The sequence below is a fragment of the Macaca nemestrina genome, chromosome 1 (assembly GCF_043159975.1).
Source record: "Macaca nemestrina isolate mMacNem1 chromosome 1, mMacNem.hap1, whole genome shotgun sequence".
Lineage (NCBI taxonomy): Eukaryota > Metazoa > Chordata > Mammalia > Primates > Cercopithecidae > Macaca > Macaca nemestrina.
In genome coordinates, this window is record NC_092125.1 from 110162455 (window position 1) to 110182199 (window position 19745).

Sequence of the window (19745 nt, forward strand, 5' to 3'; positions counted from 1 at the left end):
CCTTGCAGTGCCGCACTCGGAGATTTGGACTTAATTGTTAAACAAAAAGAACAGTTACATTCTGCCTTCCTACAGGACAAGGGCCTAGGACTGGCAGCATTTCTGTTGTCTCTAGAAATACAGGGGTTATGAGAAAGCCTCAAAAGAGAGGGCAAGAATAATATATCCATCTGTCATCATGAGTTACCCCCTTGTATGCCTAGAACATACATGGGGACATTCTCTTTTAGTAAAGTCAAAGAGAAAAGCCATGAACTAAGTGTCCTGAACACAGAGGCGTGAGCCCTCTCAGTCTCACAGTCCCTTAGGAGTCATTTGTAAGTTCTATCTCCTTCCTTATCGTCTATACTATTCCCTCTTGTCTCCCTGAAATCTGCCCACTCCTGGCTGTGTGTGTGTCTCTTTGTCTCCCTCTCTCTCATTTTGTCTCTTTCTCTATCTTAATCTTCTGTACATATGCACCCACTCACCTTTTTACCTTGTTCTGAGAAATGAAGTACTATTTTTCAAACTATGTAATAGGATTATTATCAGGCTAGGCTTGATTTGTAAGTTTTTCAAGATTTCTTTAGAGTAGGCCTCATTTAAAGTCATCTTTGATGACCAAATTTCCAAATGTATCCCAGTTGAAGTCAGTTCATTTATTTGCTTTATTTAAGAGTTATATGCCATGAGACACATAGTTCTGGTGTTGTTGAACTTTTGGATGTTTGTGTGCAGTGCTCACAGGGAGGAAGTGGGCAGGGGACGGTCCAGATCGATGGCCACCCACTGAGCTGCTGCTACTTGGCCTCCTCAGGCTCCTTCCGGTGCACCCCTTCCTGCAGCTGTTCTTATTCTTGTTTCTGACTCTTCAGCTCTTCTTCTAAATGTCTGTCTTCTTGAAGGCTGGAAGTTACCTTCTTCTCATGAGCAGAATCCAAAGAGATTTCTAAATTCCACTTTTTCTTTCTTTTCAGTTCTTTATGTATTGTCACCCAGAGAACAGTGTTCACTAAAAACATTATTCCCACTACCAGATAGAAAAGGACATGAAGCCAGACAGGAGTTGGTAACTGGAGGCCTGAAACAGAAAAAGACAAAGAGAAGAGATACTATTTAGAGACCAGAGGGGTCTGGCTGAATTATGTTTGGAGGGGAAGGTTGACTGAGACCTGATGTGCCTGTCCTCAAGGAGGCACTGATCATTTTAGGGAGCAGGAAGGAACTGGCAGTAGCTCTAACTGGCTATATGGTGTATAGATGGGGACAGGCTCCTTGGAAGAGCTTAATCGCTGGGCCCTGTCAGTGGACTTACTCCCTAGTTCCAGAAACAACTGGTATCTCTATGCCATTTAATACTTGAAATGAATTTGGGTTGAAGATTAACTTTTTTCACCCCCAAGAAGCCTTTGTTCTGGAGCTCACAATCCCTCTGCCTCAGTTACATAGAGACATTTGGGGAGGTGGTGATTTGCAGTTTACAAAATCAGTGTCTGATAAATCCACCTTGTGAGCTCCTTGAAGCAAAAACTATGCTCAAACATTTTTATATCTCCAGACCTACGAAAATAGATAGGAGGAACTTGATAAATTGTTGGTGAGATTGTTGGTGAGGGGGAGGGAGACAGGGAAGCAGGAAGAGAGAGTGAGAAGGGGGGTTATGGGGTGGCGGAAAGAGTGGGAGGGAGGGGAAAATAAAATAAAGAAGGAGAAGAAAAGAAGGACAGAGGAGAAAATGAAGGAAAGAAATGGAGGACGGAAAGGCAAAGGAAAAAGAAAAAGAAAGGAAAGGAAATTCAATAAACTTTGCGAGGAGAAGAGTGATGTTCTGAATCAAGGAAGGAAAGGTCTGCTTGTGGGCTTTTCCTGAAGAGACTTACCCCTCCTCTTTGGGCCATGAAACCCTTGAACAAACCTCAGTCCCATGGGAGATAAGGGAGTCCCTTCTCCTGCGCTAGTGGCCTCTCATCATTCTCACTCACCAAGCACTTGAAGCTCCAACTCAGGGCTGCGCTTAAGGACATTTCCGTCTTCTGTGGTGGCCTCGCACCAGTAAAACCCAGAGTCTTCTCTTCTAGCAGTTAGTATTTGGTATTCAGAGGACGTGTTCCTGCCTCGCAGGGTCTTGCTGCCCATGTAGAAGGAGAAGTAAAGCTGCAAACCAGGCCTCTGCAGAAGCAACTTTGTTTCACAGCTCAGGGTGACCAGATTCCCCTCCAGGAGCGGGGATGCCACGGATGCATTCAGCACTGGAGCTGGAAATAGCTCTAAGGAGAAAGTTGATGGGGGACAGGGTTACCTGTTTAGCATCCAGGTCCTTTTCACAAAAGACACATGCTTTACCCCCTTGGGAAACCTGGCCCTAGAAAATGCATCCATAAGGCATTAACCCTTCTTACTTCCAGCAGAAAGCCATTCTTGGGGTGTCCTAATAGACATAATTAGGGTTGCCAGCTTGCTCAGTCCTACCGAGGATACCTCTACACCAGTGGTCCCCAACCTTTTTGGCACTAGGGCTGGGTTTTGTGCAAGGCAATTTTTCCACAGCCGGGGGGTGGGGTGGGGATGGTTTTGGAAGGAAACTGTTCCACCTCAGATCATCAGGCATGCGCAGTTCACAATAGGGTTCATGTTTCTATGAGAATCTAATACCACCACTGATTGGACAGGAGGAGGAGCTCAGGCTGTACTGCTGGCTCATGAGGAAGCTCATCTCCTGCTGGGCGGCCCAGTTCCTAATAGGCCACGGACCAGTAAGGGTTGAGAACCCCTGCTCTACATGGTCCATCCTTCCCTGAATGGCTATGTCATCTGGTAGATAACCGTGCCCTTCTGGCAGTGGTCAACTAGGAGTGGACCCTGACTCACACATTTGCCATTTCAGTGACTCATTACTTGTGTTCCTGACTTAGAAGGATAATCTGGAACAATAATTTCTTTCCCACAGGAGTGAACTTCTTTTTTTTCAGACAGAGAAAATTGCTAGTGATTGTATTAGGAGGAAAGGCTGTGAAAGGGTCAGAGCAAGGCCATATGCAAACTGCTTAGCTTGCAGATGCTCAGGAAGAAGTGGTGCCACCGAGGCCGCTTTGTCCCTGAGAGGTAGATGGACAGTATAACCTGTTCCTCATGTTTTCCAGGTTTCTCTTTCTATGGAGCTTTCATGAGATTCCATGGCATTATTTTCTAACTCTCCTAGCTACCTAGAGTGAGTCTCTATTCCTTACAACTAAAATAAGATGGATGAAATGGACCACCATTATGCCCTGACACTGACATTAGCTCCTGTGATTATTGATGGGGGCTGCGGTACACCGGAAAGAGTAATGGACTGGGACCCAGAGACCTCAGTTCTGGTTCCAGCTACTGGTCATGGTGTGGCCTTTAGTAAGGCAGTTGACTTCTCTGGAGCCCCGTTTCTTCGCTTGTAGATTAAAGTGAGGAGTTTAGATTATTTATGATGGTCCCTCAGGGGGAGGGACTATCAGTTCTATGACTGTTCCTATACCATACCTTTCACAGTGACAGATACTCCTGCTGATGTGTAGCGATGCTTTCCCATGCCTGAGCAGTGGTAGGCGCCGTTGTGACTTATGTTGGTTTTCAGAATGGTGAGTTGAGAATTCCGGTAGAAAAACTTAAAGGCTTTGCCATTTTGATAGTAAAGCACATTGTACACCAGCTTATCCTTCCATGCATGACACCTCAAGGCCAGAGGTTCTCCTTCTGTGAAGACTCTGCTGGATACCTGCAGTAGTAGCCAGTCTGAAAAAAGTGAACCCAAAATGTATGTATACAGTGGAGGAGGTACAAGGAGGCCCAAGCTTGGCCCTGTGGGCTTTCTGTTTCTTCTCCTTGCAACATCCAGCCTCAGAGCTCTGCTAAATCTCAGGCCTATATCCAGTTCCTCAAATATCTTTAGCTTCGGTGGAAAGAAAAGCAATCTTTACTGGCAACTGTGCACACGGCCCTTTCTTATCTTCCCTTTCCAGATCTCAGAAGTTGATTGAAACAAAAACAGTTCATACAGCATGGTAGACAGAATTCTAAAATGATCCCAATGACCCACTCCCTTGTATAATCCCCTTGAGAATATGACAAGGGTGATGAAATGTCACTCTTGGGATTGCTACATTATGTAAGACTCTGTCTTAGCAGTCTGGATGGAGAAGGTCTCCTGCTGAACTTGAAGAAGTAAGCTGCCATGCCAGGAGAGGACCTATGAGAGCACCACAAGTCAAGGGCCTCTAGGAGCTGAGAGTGGCCCCCTACTGACGTGCAGCAAGAAAGTAGGAACCTCAGTCCTAGAACCACAAAGAACTGAATTCTGCCAGTGACCTTGTGAGCGTAGAAGAGCTGAAAAAAGAAACACAGCAAAGTCAACACCCTGACTGCAGCCTTGGAAGACCCTCAGCAGAGCACTCAGCTAAGCTGTGATGGGAGTCCTGACCCGTGGAAACAGGAAGATCATAAATGTATGTTGTTGCAAGCTGCTAAACTTGTTACACAGCAATATAAAACAAATACACTCCAACTCTTGACAAATTTGTTAACAGGACCACACATCCTAAGACAAACACACAGAAGGGCAAACATCCAGATATAAACATCCCACTACATTGATATGAATACTCACATATGTAAGATCAATGATACCACCAGCAAAACAAGCTCCAAGTCAATGAGTTCTTCCTTTTGACGTACACCTCTACACATAACCAAAAATGTTTCAACTACTTTTCTTTTCTCCAGAGGCAGTTGGCTTGGCTAAATAAAAATGGGGCTCTTAGGAGACCAAGAAGGAGAAGAGACAATAGTGCTTTTCCCCCCTCCAGAACTTATCTAAGACTGGAAGGCAAGTGTTTCTATGCCGTACGTAGCATGAATTTTACAGTCATGGATATGGATATAATGCTTCCGAATATAATTAATTATCTTCCCTCCCTTATTCCCACCCACAGCCAGGAGGCGCTGAAAGACTGCACTGCTCAAACACTGCCATCTTTGCTTCATATGTCCAAAAGAGTAGGAAATGGTATCACATCTCCATCAGAAACTGTCAAACACTAGTCATGGTAGAAAATATTTGAATGACACAATTAATAGGCTTGATTTTGTGGGATGCTCTCCTTTAGAAAGAAAATTCATATGCTTTCCAAACACACATGCAATGTTAGAAAAATTACATGTGAATTAGGCCACAAAGCAATTTTCAACAAATACTAATGAACTGATACCATATTTAACACAAATTCTAACCAAAGTGCCATAACATGAGAAATCAATAACAAAAAAAATAACAAAAAATAACAAAAAACCACTCTCCAAAAAACATCTAAATAACTCATGAATAAAATAATGTATAATGGAAATTTATAAATTTTTAACCTTAAATGGTAGTGGGAGTATTATATATCAAAATTCACGAGATGCAGCTTTTAGCAGACATTACTAATTTCCTACTCAGCAATCATTCCCCCATCTTCATGACTTTGGAGTCAGCCATATGATTAGGACCCGGGTCCACCAACCAGCTTCATTTTCTTGGTCTTAGCATATACTGATTAAATTGAAATGACTCAGAGTCAGTGTGCTGCAATTGAATTCCCCGTGGCTGACTGTGGCAAAACATTTTAAAATAGGGCATAGACAGCACCAACCAAAATTTTTGGTGTATTGTACTGTAGTAAAATTAACAAGTCTTGTTCATTGAAAACAAACAAAACTATAATATGATAGTGAAAAGAAAAGCCACAGAGTGGGAGAAGATATTTAAAACACTTGAAAAAGGACTTATATCCAGAATATATAAATAACTCCTATAAGTCAGTAAAAGACAGACAATAGAAAAATTGTCAAAAAGACCTTACAGAAAAGGATACCCAAATAGGTAATAAACATGTGAAAAATGGTCAATATCATAGTCATTAAGGAAATGCTTAATTTGCATTTGTGTATCCAAGAGTGGGAAATTGTAACATACCTCCATCAGAAACTGTCAAACACTAGTAATGGTAGAAAATATTTGAATCATGTTTAAAAAATGTCCACAGCATTACTATTTGTAAGAGGTCAAAACCAGAAACAGCCCGAGTCCCTCAGCAGAACGGGAAAATATGAAATATACAGTAATAAGAACAAATGAACTTCAATTTATACCGTATACAGTTCACAATCATAATGTTGAGAAAAATAAACCAGACACAAAAGAGTACATCCTGTCCCATACTGTAGCCCTTTATATGAAGTTCAAAAAGAGGCAAAAAAACTATGGTGCTGGAAGTCAGTGTCAGGGGATGGACTAGAAATGGGCAAGAAGGAGTTTCTGAGGTGCTGGAAATGTCTAAAATAGATCGGGATGTTGTTTACTTTGCAAAAATTTACTGTGGTGTACATTTATGGCTTGCTGTATATAAGTTACATTTCAATGAAAATTCACATGAAAATGTGATGTAAAAAAGATATGATTTTCAATAAGTCACTGATGTGGGTGTCCTAGAGTCTATTTAGAGGTGAAGAAAATTGCCTCTTCCCAGCCCTAGTCCTTTTGTTGTCACTTGAATCATGAGACACTTCTGCTTGAACTGTCCAAAGTGTCTTGTTGAAACAGCTCTGTCAGAGGTTGCAGTGAACCAAGATCGCACCACTGCATTCCAGCCTGGGCGACAGAGTGAGACTCTGTCTCAAAAAAAAAAAAAAACAAAAAACAAAAAACAAAAAACAGGAAACAGCTCTGTCAGCTTCCCTCACCTCTCCATCCTAAGAACTTATTTACAGAGACCTAAGGGACACACAAGAAATATCAAGCCTTCCCTCAGACATTCTCAACATTTCCTTGGCTAAAACACATTTCCTCTAACAGCAACCATGTCTGCATAAAGGTAATTTTGCCTCTAGTGTGGATTAACTTTTGCATGATCACTTTCAAAGAAGTTTAAACTCAGTACTTCTGAATAACTAAATAATACATTTGGTTATTTTGTCTTGCATATTGAATGAAGCATTTTTCCCTGAAGATTGCAGTCTCCATCTCTTGATGAATAGAAACTCCTTACGGGTTTCTTTGGGTGGTGGGCTTTTCTGCTTCCATTTATTAAAATATGACAATAAGTCCATGTCCAGATTATCTTACAGATATACTATGAAATGTGCCCCAGGAATGTATGTATAAAGATGATTATTGCAGCAGTGCTTACAAAATCAAAAGAGTGGAAACATCTTAAAAATTTGCTAATAGGCAGAATGGTTAAATTAATTCTGCTACAGCTGTGCAGCAGACATTTTCAAGTAGATTTCTGTTAAGTGATAAAAGTAAGATGTAGGACAATACTTAAAAAGTGTTCTTACCAACCACAGCTTTAAAACTATGTTTATGTGTGTGTATATATATGTAGTTTATATATCATAATGCTAATATATATGCATAATATGTATATATACACATAATATGTGTGTGTGTATATATATATATATGCAGTTTTGTTTCTGTGGAAGGTGACTGCAGACCTAGGGTACTGGGTGGGAGGAAGATATTTCATTGTTCATTATTGCCCATTTGTTTGAATTATTATCATGTACTATGTGCAGGCATACATTTGGAATAATGATACAATCTTAGGGCCTAAGTCTCACTCTAGACATCCTACTTACAGCTGGCCCAGCTGAGGTTCTGTTGGTACATAGTTTAAGGACCCTGCTGTGATGTTTTGAGTATATTGATTTAGTTTCACCTGGTAGGTACATAGTGCTGAGACCTGCATCAGATAAATTGACACACACACATCTGGTGTCCAGAAAGGAGAGAACGCAGAGGAAGACCTTGTGGTTTCTGGCCCTCCTGGTCCAAGTCATAATTACCTCTGTGGATTTCCAGCTGTATGGGGTCACTTCGCCCTGAGGGACCTCTCTGGCACCTGTATTCACCACTGTCCTTGACACTGGCAGAGGTGATTCTGTAGCTGGGAGTCGAGGTCTGAGTGGCTGTGCCATTGAGAAACCACTGTGTGGAGCTGCTCCCAGGCAGACGGGGCACCTCACACTGTAAGGTTACAGTTTCCTCTTGGAACACGCTGACCCATGGAGGCTGCAAAGTGATCACTGCCTTTGTGGTATCTACTTGGAGGTTACAAGAAGAAAAAGAAAAAGATCAAGTGGAGTAAAGGGGAGGGCTCTGAGTGACTGGTAAGGCTTTTGTGGATAGCACAAGGGAAAAATACATATTTAGATTTACTTGAAAAATAAGCAAGTGGACACCTACAAAAGCCAGCCTTTACGAGTGTCCAATTCCTGCTGCAGAGACCTCTGTTCATGTTATGAAATCCTCGTCTGGGTGTTGGGAATTTGGGGCTGCTGAGGATTAAATTACTGATGTAGGTTTTCCCGTTGGGAGCAATGAAGCAGGGTTTTAGACTTGGGCAAGCCGAGCGGAGCTGTGTTCCTTGTCCTCTGAGCTACAGTCTCTGAAGGTACAGAGCAGGGCTTCCGCAGCTTGTGCGTTGGAAACAGAGGTTCAAACTCCTCTCTTTGAAGCTTTCAGTATTTGCCTGGATCTTTCTGAGGAGAAAAAACCCACTCTGATTTCTTGCAAAGGGACTGGTTTAGGGGATGTTGGGAAACCCAGCAGACTTCTTCAGTGTTTGTGCAATTCTGGCCCTTTCCTGCTATTATAGACATATTTAGGCATTTCGTTCAGAGGGAAGAGCTCATTCAGGGAACTTTAGAAAGAAAGCTTACAAAACATGGTTTTTACGAAAATCATGCTCTGAATATGGGAGATTTTACATAATTTATGAATCTTTCTTCTTTCTCTGCTTTCCCTATATGCTCTTCTTCAGGTTAATAGGATCCAACCTTTGGAAGTAGGAAAGTGGCATAGGAGAAGAAGCTGAGTTAGAGGTCACTCACCCACTTGCCCATCAACTGGAACTGCAAGAGATCAGAGAATAGAGATATCAGTTGGTCCAGGGAAAATGATGAGGAAGAGAGAACTGGGGACACAGAATTAATGTAGACTCTGAGAGATCAACTCAGGTCTCTTGAGTTTCTATTTCTGTCTCTCAAAATCCAGTACTAACAGAACTGAACAAGCTACAGGTGGTTATCAATGAAACTTTACTGTGGTGTTTCCAGGCTTAATGCTACCTCAGGGTCCCCCTTCCCATCCTTTTGATAAAATAAACTCTAATAAACCATGGAAGCACAGATACAAGTTGTCTCCACACTCATGAGTTCTACCCAAAGTTACCACAGGAAGACAAAACTCTTGACTCCCCACAGCCACAGCCTGTACCCTTCTAACTACCCCTCTGAGTCCAACTTACCCCAAAGGAGCAGAGCTGTCAAGAACCACATGTTGTCTCCAAGCTGGTGGGAGCAGCGAAATCTGTAACATGCAAGATATTGAAGAGGTTCTGCTGGGGCTCCAGAGCCAAATTAGAAAAGAGGAAGGAAGTTGCCTTTTCTGACTGTTCCTTTTCTGGGAAATACATCTTGAATTCTGAAACATGCTTTCCCCATGCTCATACCTCTTAGCCCATCTCTCCCACTTTGAAGTTCTAATTTTTAGGTTATGAACTCTCAGAATCCAGGGAAAGGCTAAAGTTGTATTGATATTCCATTCTGATTAGTTTTTCCCTCTACTGTTTCTGTTTCTTAGGGTTAGAATATGGCAAAACCTCACTCTTATCATTGGTTCAATGCCTGGCTAATGCCTCCAAATGATCCTTTGGATCCAGAAGTTTCTATATCAGCCTCTATGAGGCCATGGGAAAAGTCACACATCTACAAGAGCTGCCCTCACGCAAACCAGCCTCTGCTCCTCTGGGGACACAGACAGGATCAATCTCCCATTGTGGTTAAAAAAAGTAAACACACTCTCTTCCTGAAAGACGTCATAAATTTGGAGTGTTTATTTTGGCTAAATCCAAGGTAATTAAATGTTTAATGTGGATGCCATGGAGACGAAAAATAACCCATGCCCATGGATAGGAATGTCTTCAAGAAAAGAGTTTCAGAGTCCCAGTGGTGAGCTCTGTGCCACCAAACTGAGGTGGCTCCTGAGACAGAGTTGTAACCCTACAAAAAGATTTTTAGGTATTGTGGTAAGAGAGAAAGAGAGCTAAACAGAAACTAGGATGAATTCAATGAGTGCAGAGAGACTGGCAATCTTACTGGCAGAGAATGAAAAATGACAAATCATGCTGTAGATTGACGTACTGGCCCCAGTTTCTCACCGCTCCCTGAATCTACACTCTCTCCACAGCCTCATGAGGGTACCTCTCTGACTCTTGACTGTGGCTCATGATGCAGCTTTCACTGGCCAGCGAAATGTGAATGGAAACGACATGGTGCTCATTTCAAACTTAGCACTTAGGAAGCTTCACACATTATCTCTCATCCTCTTGTTCTCCTGTGACTGCTGACACAAGAACATTTTTTAGCTAGTTGGCCACAGTGCAAAACAGAGCTGTCCTAGACATTGTGGTTTGAGGCGGAACTGCCTCACCTGCCCTGCAACAGTGAGAACGAAACGCTCACCATTATATGCCACTGAGATTTTAAGATTGCTATATGAGCAAGAGCTGACTGACACAAATGAAAAGCAAGGAAGAAAGGCCAGGAAGAACTCAGGGTGTTCTGAAGAGATGAGAGAAGTCTCAGTTTGTCAAAATTTATATTCAAAGCCTATATTTGTAACTATTTTACTATTTTGTCTCCAAAGTTTTCCACTGTATGCGTGTCCCATAATTTATTTCACCAACTTCTCTTCATGAACAGGTAGGTTATTTCTAATTTTTTGCTGTATGACTAGTAAAAAATATTGCTTACTACCATAAGTAGTCTTGTGCCTACCTTTAAACATTTGACTTATTGTTTCCTTAGGACACATTCCTAGAATCAGTAGCACTTACTCAAAGGAAATGCGCATTTTTTCCTTCGGATAAGATGCTGTCAGATTGTCTATGATCATTATCCTCATCACTGCATAAATTTTAGAGTGCTTATTACATGCCAGAAAAATATGCTTGATACATATTTTCTTATTTAAACCTCACAGTAATCTATGAGTAGATGTTAGTATCTCCATTTTATAATGGAGATTTATTATCTCCATTTATTATCACTAGATAATAAATCTAGTGAAAGAGGAGATCGGTAATTTGTCCAAGGTTGTAAAAAGTAGAAGCAGGATTCAAAATCAGACAGTTTGATTTCCCTTACATACTGACTGATGGAGTATAACAGTGGCCACCCCATGCCTTGCGATTTCTGCTTTGTAGTAAAATAGCTACTTCTTTGAAAAATAAGTGAAATCATTTCATTGATTAGGATAACATGAGGGAATTAGGATTGTTATATAAGAGGAATGTAAGATCTATAGCCAGGAAGGATAAAATACTTTCTTTCTAATAAGTATCTGTTGTTTCCAAATGTTGAGGAAATAGCCATTGATGTAGGTTTAAATTCATGTAAGAACAGCTAGAAAAATGGGGCAAACATAGTAACAAACGCAGACAGAGTAGTCTTCTAGCATTTGATAGACAATGAAAATTATGATGCTCTGTTCTTACTTATAAGTGGGAGCTGAACGATGAGAAGACACGGACACATGGTGGGGGAAAAACACACACTGCGGCCAGTCGGGTGGGGTTGGGGGAAGGAGAGTGTCAGGAAGAACAGCTAATAAATGCTGGGCTTAATACCTAGGTGACGGGTTGACCTGTGCAGCAAATCACTATGGCACACGTTTATCTATGTAACAAACCTGCACATCCTGCACATGTACCCCGGAACTTAAAATAAAAATTCGTGGAAAAAAATCATGATGCTCAGGAGAACCATTAGGAGAATTTACATCTATATATGACATTTGTATTTCCATATATTAATACTTTTTTTTGTTTTGAGGTGGAATCTTGCTCTGTCGCCCAGGCTGGAGTGCAGTGGCATGATCTTGGCTCACTGCAACCTCCACCCCCCAGGTTCAAGCGATTCTCCTGCCTCAGCCTCCCCAGTAGCTGGGACCACAGGTGCATGCCACCACGCCCAGCTAATTTTTATATTTTCAGTAGAGACGGGGTTTTACTATGTTGGCCAGGATGGTCTCAATCTCTTGACCTTGGGATCCCCCTGCCTCAGCCTCCCAAAGTGCTGGGATTACAGGCATGAGCCACTGTGCCTGGCCACTGATACTTTTATAATGCCATTATACTCATAGACTTCATTCTTTTAAAATCACTTTACAAATACGATTTTCTCAAAGGTAGATGCAAAATCTTATTTGCCAATTTTAAGAAAAATTGCTCTCTTCTCTACTACAGAAAATGATTTATGAACAATTATTTGATATATTTTTTAAAAGATAGGACAGACTGGATGCAGTGGCTCACGCCTGTAATCCCAACATTTTGGGAGGCCAAGGTGTGTGGATTGCTTGAGCCCAGGAATTTGAAACTGACCTAGGTAATATAGTGAGATCCCGTCTCTACTAAAAATAAAAAGCATATGCTGGGCATGGTAGTTCATGCCTGTGGTCCCAGCTACTTGGGAGGCTGAGGCAGGAGGATTGCTTGAGTCTGGGAGGTTAAGGCTGGAGTGCACTGTGATTGTGTCACTGCACTCTAGCCTGAGTGACAGTGCAAGACCGTCTCAAAAGCAAACAAATAAATGCTAAGATAATTTAAATCTCATAAATAATTGACCAATAATTTATTTTATTTTCATCTCTTTATGAGTAAAAAACAGTAATGCTTTATTTCCTGCTCAATTCCTTCTCTGAAGATCATGTGTTTTAGAAACTATTCAAGTGTATCTGCTAAATTTTAAGTAAAGAATTGAGTATAAGTAATTGTCTATAGCACAATTTTGCTTAATATGTTTTGTATACTGTTGTAACAGCTCTCAGACAGGTGAAATATATAACTTTTATGTAGTTGCTAATGCTTGAGGTGTTTTTCAAAGATTCACATAAAGTTTACCCAATGTTTTTGTTCAACTGCCATTCGTTATAAAAAGTCCCCCAGTGGTTCAATTTTAAGTTTCCATTAGGAACTCATTAATTTTTTATTCTTAGTTATTCTTACTACTCAATCTTTTATTTTCAAAAATTCTCATCTATGATTTTATAGGGACGTTTACAGTTAATTTCTGGAGATATTATAATTTATCTTTTATAAGTTGTTTCAATTTGGGATAACCTTGTCCATTTCCTCTTCCCCTGACTTCACCTTTTTGTGTTGTCATGAATATGTCTAACAAGTCCTTTGCCTATTTTCCTATGTGCCCTTGAGATTCTTTCCTAAGCTTTTAAGGGATCAACTCATTATAAATCTCAGTCTGTTTGCTTTTGCATATGCAGTTTTCATCTTTCCCCAGATAGCAAGGGCACTCCATTTTGATTTTGTTCCTTTATCACAGCAGCAAGTGGAGAAGGATGGGAAAAGGGTTAAAACATTTATGTAGCTTGTGTTCCTAAAAATAGCTATCATCCGAAATGGAAAAACTCTTCATGTGCGCTCCTTCCCCAGCTTTTAACTGCCTGATAATGTGAGTCAGGTGCAGACACTGCAGCACTATTCTGAAAGACCCTCATTTAGTACATAAGTGTCACAGACTATAGTGGCTTGTTAGATCATAAAGTATGAAAGCTCAGGATCTTCCCTGTCCCCTAACCCAGCACCACTTTTCCTTGACCATCTTGGTGTGTCCGAAAAGCACCTTCAGAGTCATGGTGACAAGGACGGGGGAAATTGGCTGAGATGGAGCGCTCTAGGTAGAAGAGATAGAAGGGTCAGAAAGGTACATGAGGTAAGAGGTTGGCCACGGACTCTTCCTACTTCTTTGCCCTTGTCCTGCCCCAAGGCTCTTCACTTTCTTTTAGAACTTGAAAAAGTCGACTAATATTTTACACAAATGAAAAAATGTGTAATATATATGTGTATATGGTTAATGATGCAAAATAAGAAAATGAACATTTATAAACCCACAACCCAAATTAACAACTAAAATATTATTAATCACATGCCAGATTTCCAGCCAACATGGAGTAGCAGAGACTGGATTTATCCTCTCACCTGAAACAAAATTAAACTAAACAAAAGAACAAAATACATGAAACAATGTTTTTTTGAAACTGTGGACATCAGGCAACAAAAGACAGTCATCTCTGAGAGAGAGGGAAGAAAAAAGATGAACCCTGCAATTGCCTCACCTACTGCATTGAGAGGGTCTCCAGGCTGTGGTACAGGGAGGGGAACTCGGCAGATCCCAGTGGAGTCCCAGAATTGAGGAGACAGAGCTGAGTCTGGAGAGATCAAGGTGGCTAGAGAGCTCGTGGACCAGAGAAATGGAAATGAAAAAGCTGCACACAGAGAGAATTCCAGAGATCTGCTGAGGTCCCCACCAAGTATTCAGCAGAGTAGTAATCAGTGTGTTGATCTAGAAGGAAGAGGCTGAAGCACAAGATATACTTTAAAGAGTTTACTTGAGCCAAAGTGAAGACAGTTGCCCAGAACACACTTCCAAGTTAACTCAGGGAGTGCTCAGTCAGCCTTTGTTACAAGCAGGTTTTTAAAGGCAAAGATAAGAAGGAGTGGGTGGATACAAAGTTCTTTGATAGAAATTTTCACTGGCTTACAGAGATGACATTGATTAGTTATTGGCTATACATTGTTGAACTGTAGGGTATGAGTTATGGTGTCCAGCATATGGCATTTTATGGCTGCTTGGCATCAGTTAGTCTGGAGTCCATATAGCAAGTGGCTTTGTGAGATAATTATTTAGCTCAAGGGGGAGTGATGTGACTGCAGTTTCATTCCAGTGCCTCTCTGAGCCTGATAATTTAAAGGGGCTCACATTCCTCAGATAAAAGTTTTCTTCTTCTTCTTTCTTTTTTTTTTTTTTATTTCACAGGTGCATGTATGTGAAAAAACTACCCCGGGAAAGAACCACTTGAAAGCATTAGCTAGAACAGTACCCTACACTCACACAGGGCTGCTGGAAATAGGGCCAGTTCCCAAAAAAGGAGAGCACAATTCACAAGACCTGTGATAGAGAACCCAGAAGGGACTTACCTCAGTAAAGACATGGAAAATAGAAAAAGACTAAAATCCAACTTCTAGAGATGAAAACCAGTATGCTGGATGGGATTAAGAGCACATTAGATCACAGAAAAGAAGATTAATGAATGCAAAGACAGAGCAATAAAAACAATCCAAAATGAAACACAGGGTTAAAAAGAAAATGAGAAGAGCATCAGTGAGGTGTGGGACAACTTCAAGTGGCCTAATACATGTGTAATTGTGAAAGGAGGGGCCAGCTGGGCTTCCTGGGTCAAATAGGGGCTCAGAAAGCTGTAAAACTCACCCATTTCCTGCATCAGAACTTACTTTGGTCCTGATGAATAATATTAAAGATATACGCTTGAAATATTCCTAACACCAGGATTTGTGCATGTGTTTTCTTCCCCAAAAAAGCTATAAACAGCAAAAATTTTGCTGTAAGCTTCCCCGTGTCCTCTCTGCCTCTCTCCCTTCCCCCTCCCCCAAAACTAAAAGGAATATTTAATGCCCATTTTTCTATGACCAGCGAACCCTATCTATGCTCCCAATTCCAATTCCTCATAAACATACTTTATAAAGTCCTGTAAGATCCTGTTTCCTTTGCCATGCCGCTGCAAGGTCATAAAATAAATAAAACCTAAGTTACAATTCTGGTTTTCCTCAAAATCTAAGACATGTCACAAAATAATTTACTGCCTTTGTTTCTTCTCGCTCTGGTAACATCTTCCCTCTACACGTATTTCCCGCCTTAAAGAGTTTAAAAAGCAACTGCGTAATCGAACTCTGACTACCTGCTCGAAATCCCTTCCACGCTGTAAAAGTTTTGTACTGTCACTCTGCTCAATAAAGCCTACAGCTTTTCTTCTCTTGGTCCGTGTCTCCATCGCCACGGGCAGCCGCCACACCAATTCTTTGGCGTGGCTAAGGCAAAAACCTTTAGCGTTACAATTGGAGTCCTTGAAAAAAGAGGAAGGTGGATATGTCAAAAGTGTTTGAACCAGAGCAACTCCACCTTGAATAGGGGCTGGGTGAAATAAGGCTGAGACCTACTGGGCCGCATTCCCAGGAGGTTAAGGCATTCTTAGTCACAGGATGAGATGGGAGGTCAGCACAAGGAACAGGTCACAAAGACCTTGCTGATAGAAGGATATGGTAAAGAAGTTGGCCAAAACCCATTAAAACCAAGATGGTGATGAAAGTGACCTTTGATCGTCCTTACTGCTTATTTTATGCTAATTAAACTATTAGCATGTTAAAAGACACTCCCACCAGCACCATGACAGTTTACAAGTTCCATGGCAACATCAGGAAATTACACTATATGGTCTAAAAAGGGGAGGAACTGTCAGTTCCTGGAATTGCCCTCCCTTTCCTGGAAAGGAATAATAATCCACCCCTTGTTTAGCATATAATCAAGAAATAACCACAAAAATAGCCAACCAGTAACCCCTGGGGCTGCTCTGCCTATGGAGTAGTCATTCTTTATTTCTTTACTTTCTTAAATAAACTTGCTTTCACTTTACTCTATGGACTCACTCCAAATTCTTCCTTGCATGAGATCCAAGAACCCTCTCATGGAGTCTGGATTGGGACCCCTTTCTGGTAACAGATAGAAAAAATATTTGAACAAAGAATGACCAAATAATTTTCAAACTTGATGAAAACTTATAGGAGACAGGAATGTGCCACCCTAAAATATGACTTTTTGGCATAAGGATTATTTTGAGCTGATTATTTTGAGAAACAGTAGACACAGGAGAATTCTAAAAACACAGAAGTTACCTTTCTGTAAGAGAAATTTACATTTTTAAAAGAAATCTCTATTTGTTAGGCTATCTCCCTCTCTGTGCTGGGAAAAGAAGGAGGACTAAATCACAAAAGGCTCTTATCCATGGAGAAGCACCAATTTAAATCTGCATAATAAACCTTACTCTTGTTTGATTTTCCTGAACACTTTCCCATAGCTTGCTTTCCCAACACCTTTCTTTGTTTTAGTTGAAGATGCTACATAAGCCACAATTCTAGGCCACTTCTTTGGGAGTTACTCATTTTTCCCTGATTATCTGTTTTTCTCTTGCTAATCTGTCTTTTATTATAAAAGTCCCAGCTGAGAACTCAGAAGGGTAGAAGAAAAATTATTTTTTCTCCTCTACATCATAAATTTATAAATCCAAGATTCTCAATGAACCCCAAGCACAAAAACAAATAAAAACACCCCCCAAACAACAAAAACCATGAAGAAAACAGCATAAGGATTTAATAATCAAATTACTGAAAATTAATGGTGAAGAGAAAATCTCAAAAGTGATCAGAGATGAAAAGACATGCTACACACAGAGGAACAAAGGAAACAGATTTCTTGTTGGAAATAATGCAAGTAAGAAGTCAATGTAGCAACAACATCTTTAAAAGGTACTGAAAGAAAAAGAAGGTGTTATAAATGTATAAATTTTTAATTTTATAAGATGATGCCATGCTAATTTCTATATGGTTATACTACTTTGCCCTGCCATTAATAGGATATAAGGATTTCCATGCCACTAAATCCCTTGTCAACACTTAGTATTTGTCAACAAAAAAGTCAAACTCTAAAATATTTGAAGAGATTTATCTTGAGCCAAATATGAGTGACCAATGGCCTGTGACACAGCCCTCAGGAGATCCTGAGTACATGTACTCAAGGTGGTCAGGATGCAGCTTGGTTTTATACATTTTACAGAGACATAAGGCATCAGTCAATACATGTAAAATGTACATTGGTTCAGTTTGGGAAGGCAGGACAACTGGAAGTAGCAGGCAGGGGTGGGGTGGCTTCCAAGTCACAGGCAGATTCAAAGATTTTCTGATTGGCAATTGGTTATTATCAATAGAAAGGAATGTCTGGCTTGTGATAAGGGGTTGTGGAGACCAATGTTTTATCATTCAGATGAAGCCTCCAGGTATCCAGGCAGCAGACTTCAGAGAGAACAGATTGTAATTTTTTTTTTTTTTTAATCAGATTTAAAGAATCTGTTCTATCAGTAATTCCAAAAGGGAGGAGGGTATGATGAGGCATGTTCAGCTCCCTCTTCCCATCATGGCCTGAACTAGCTTTTCAGGTTAACTTTGGAATGCCCTTGGCCAAGAGGAGGGGTCCATTCAGATGCTTGGGGGACCTTAAAATTTTATTTTTGGTTTATATGTTGTAAGAAGACGTCTTAGTCCCCATCTCCATTTTTCTAGTTATAAAATAGTACTCTATGGTAGTCTTAATTTAGATTTCCCTGATTACTAATGAGGTTGAGTCCTTTTTCATATGTTACCATTTATGTAGTTTCTTCCATGAAATATCTGTTTGTGGCTTTTATTTTGTTCATTGTGTGTACTTTTGTCTATTTCTTATTGGTTTATAAATGTTTAAAAATTTAGCCTGATACAAATCCTCATGGCTTACTTCTGTTGAAATTATTTTTTTCCTGATTGGCAGCTCATCTCCTGACTTTCTTTATCTTGTCTTTTCATGTACAAAAGTTCTTAATTTTGATGTGGTTTACTCTGTCAGTATTTTATTTTACTATTAATATTTTTGTCTTGCTTATGAAATCTTTGCCGATTCCAAAGTATTTTCTTCTAGAAGTATTAAAGTTTTGCCTTTTACATTTAAGCCTTAAATCCATGTCTGTAGGTGATGTGAGGCAAGTATCTAATTTCTTTTTTTTCCCCATATGTATAACCAGTTGTCTCAGTACCATTTAAAAAACCTAATCATCCTCTTTTTGATATGAACTGACAATTCTGTCACAAAGTTTCATATATATGTGTTTCTCTTTCTAGAGCTTAGGCTATTTCACCAGCAATTTGCTTATCTTAGTCTCAATACCACATTGTCTTAATACTATAGCTTTATAATACATCCTTATATATGGTAGGGCACATCTCCTTATTCATCTCAGGATTTTCATAGTTATTCTTGGATTTTTGCTCATTAATGTACACATTGAATCAAGTTGTCAGATTTCTTAGTATTTGTTGGGATTTAGATCAGATTTACATTGAATATGTTTATTTTTGACATAATGGAAATGCAGCTGATTTAGGGAGCATTGATTTTTATATCCAGATACTTAAGTAGCTATTTAGTAAGATAGCTATTTGCATGAAAATCTTACACTTTGGGGGATCAGGAGGAGCATGTGCAGTGGTTCTCTTCCTTGAAAAAAATTTTTTTTGAGATAGGGTCTTGCTTTGGCTCTCAGGCTGGAGTGCAGTGGCATGATCATGGCTCACTGCAGCCTTGACCTCCCATGCTCAAGTGATCGTCCCACCTTAGCTCCTGAGTGGCTGGAGCTACATGCATGCAAGACCACGCTTGGGTAATTTTTATATTTTTTGTAGAGTCAAGGTCTTCTTATATTGCCCAGGCTGACATTGAACCCTTGGGCTCAAATGATCCTCTTGCCTTGGCCTCCCAAAGTGCTGGGATTACAGGTATGAGCCACCAAGCCTGGCCTGAAAGGTTTTGCACAATGATTTTGTTTCTTAGGGTTTTATCCGGTCTGTAAGGGTAAGACTGATCCTTACTCATAGTCTTGTTCTTTGTTACCACAACTTAGTTTCTCTTCCTCCATTCACCTTTAGGCTGATTCTTAGCAGGAAGTGAAAACAAGACTTATTGGAAAGACAGAGTAACAAAGAGAAAGAGAGAAACAGAGAGAGAACGTGTGT

General features: G+C 40.4%; 1 protein-coding gene across 2 annotated transcripts in view; it reads right to left on the reverse strand.

Annotated features, from left to right (window-relative positions):
• Window positions 1–632: 632 nt before the first annotated feature.
• LOC105478983 (Fc gamma receptor Ia) overlaps window positions 633–19745 on the reverse strand; it is a 44032-nt gene continuing 24919 nt past the window's right edge. The window contains exons 3-8 of one of the 2 annotated variants that reach the window (XM_011736729.3): window positions 9303–9364; window positions 8887–8907; window positions 7840–8097; window positions 3496–3747; window positions 1965–2249; window positions 633–1063 (exon numbers count right to left, since the gene is read on the reverse strand). In XM_011736729.3, coding sequence (XP_011735031.2) covers window positions 834–1063; window positions 1965–2249; window positions 3496–3747; window positions 7840–8097; window positions 8887–8907; window positions 9303–9364 — 1108 coding nt within the window. In that variant the 3' untranslated portion in view covers window positions 633–833. The remainder of the gene's footprint in view (window positions 1064–1964; window positions 2250–3495; window positions 3748–7839; window positions 8098–8886; window positions 8908–9302; window positions 9365–19745) is intronic. The other variant, XM_011736734.3, reaches the window with a different exon arrangement.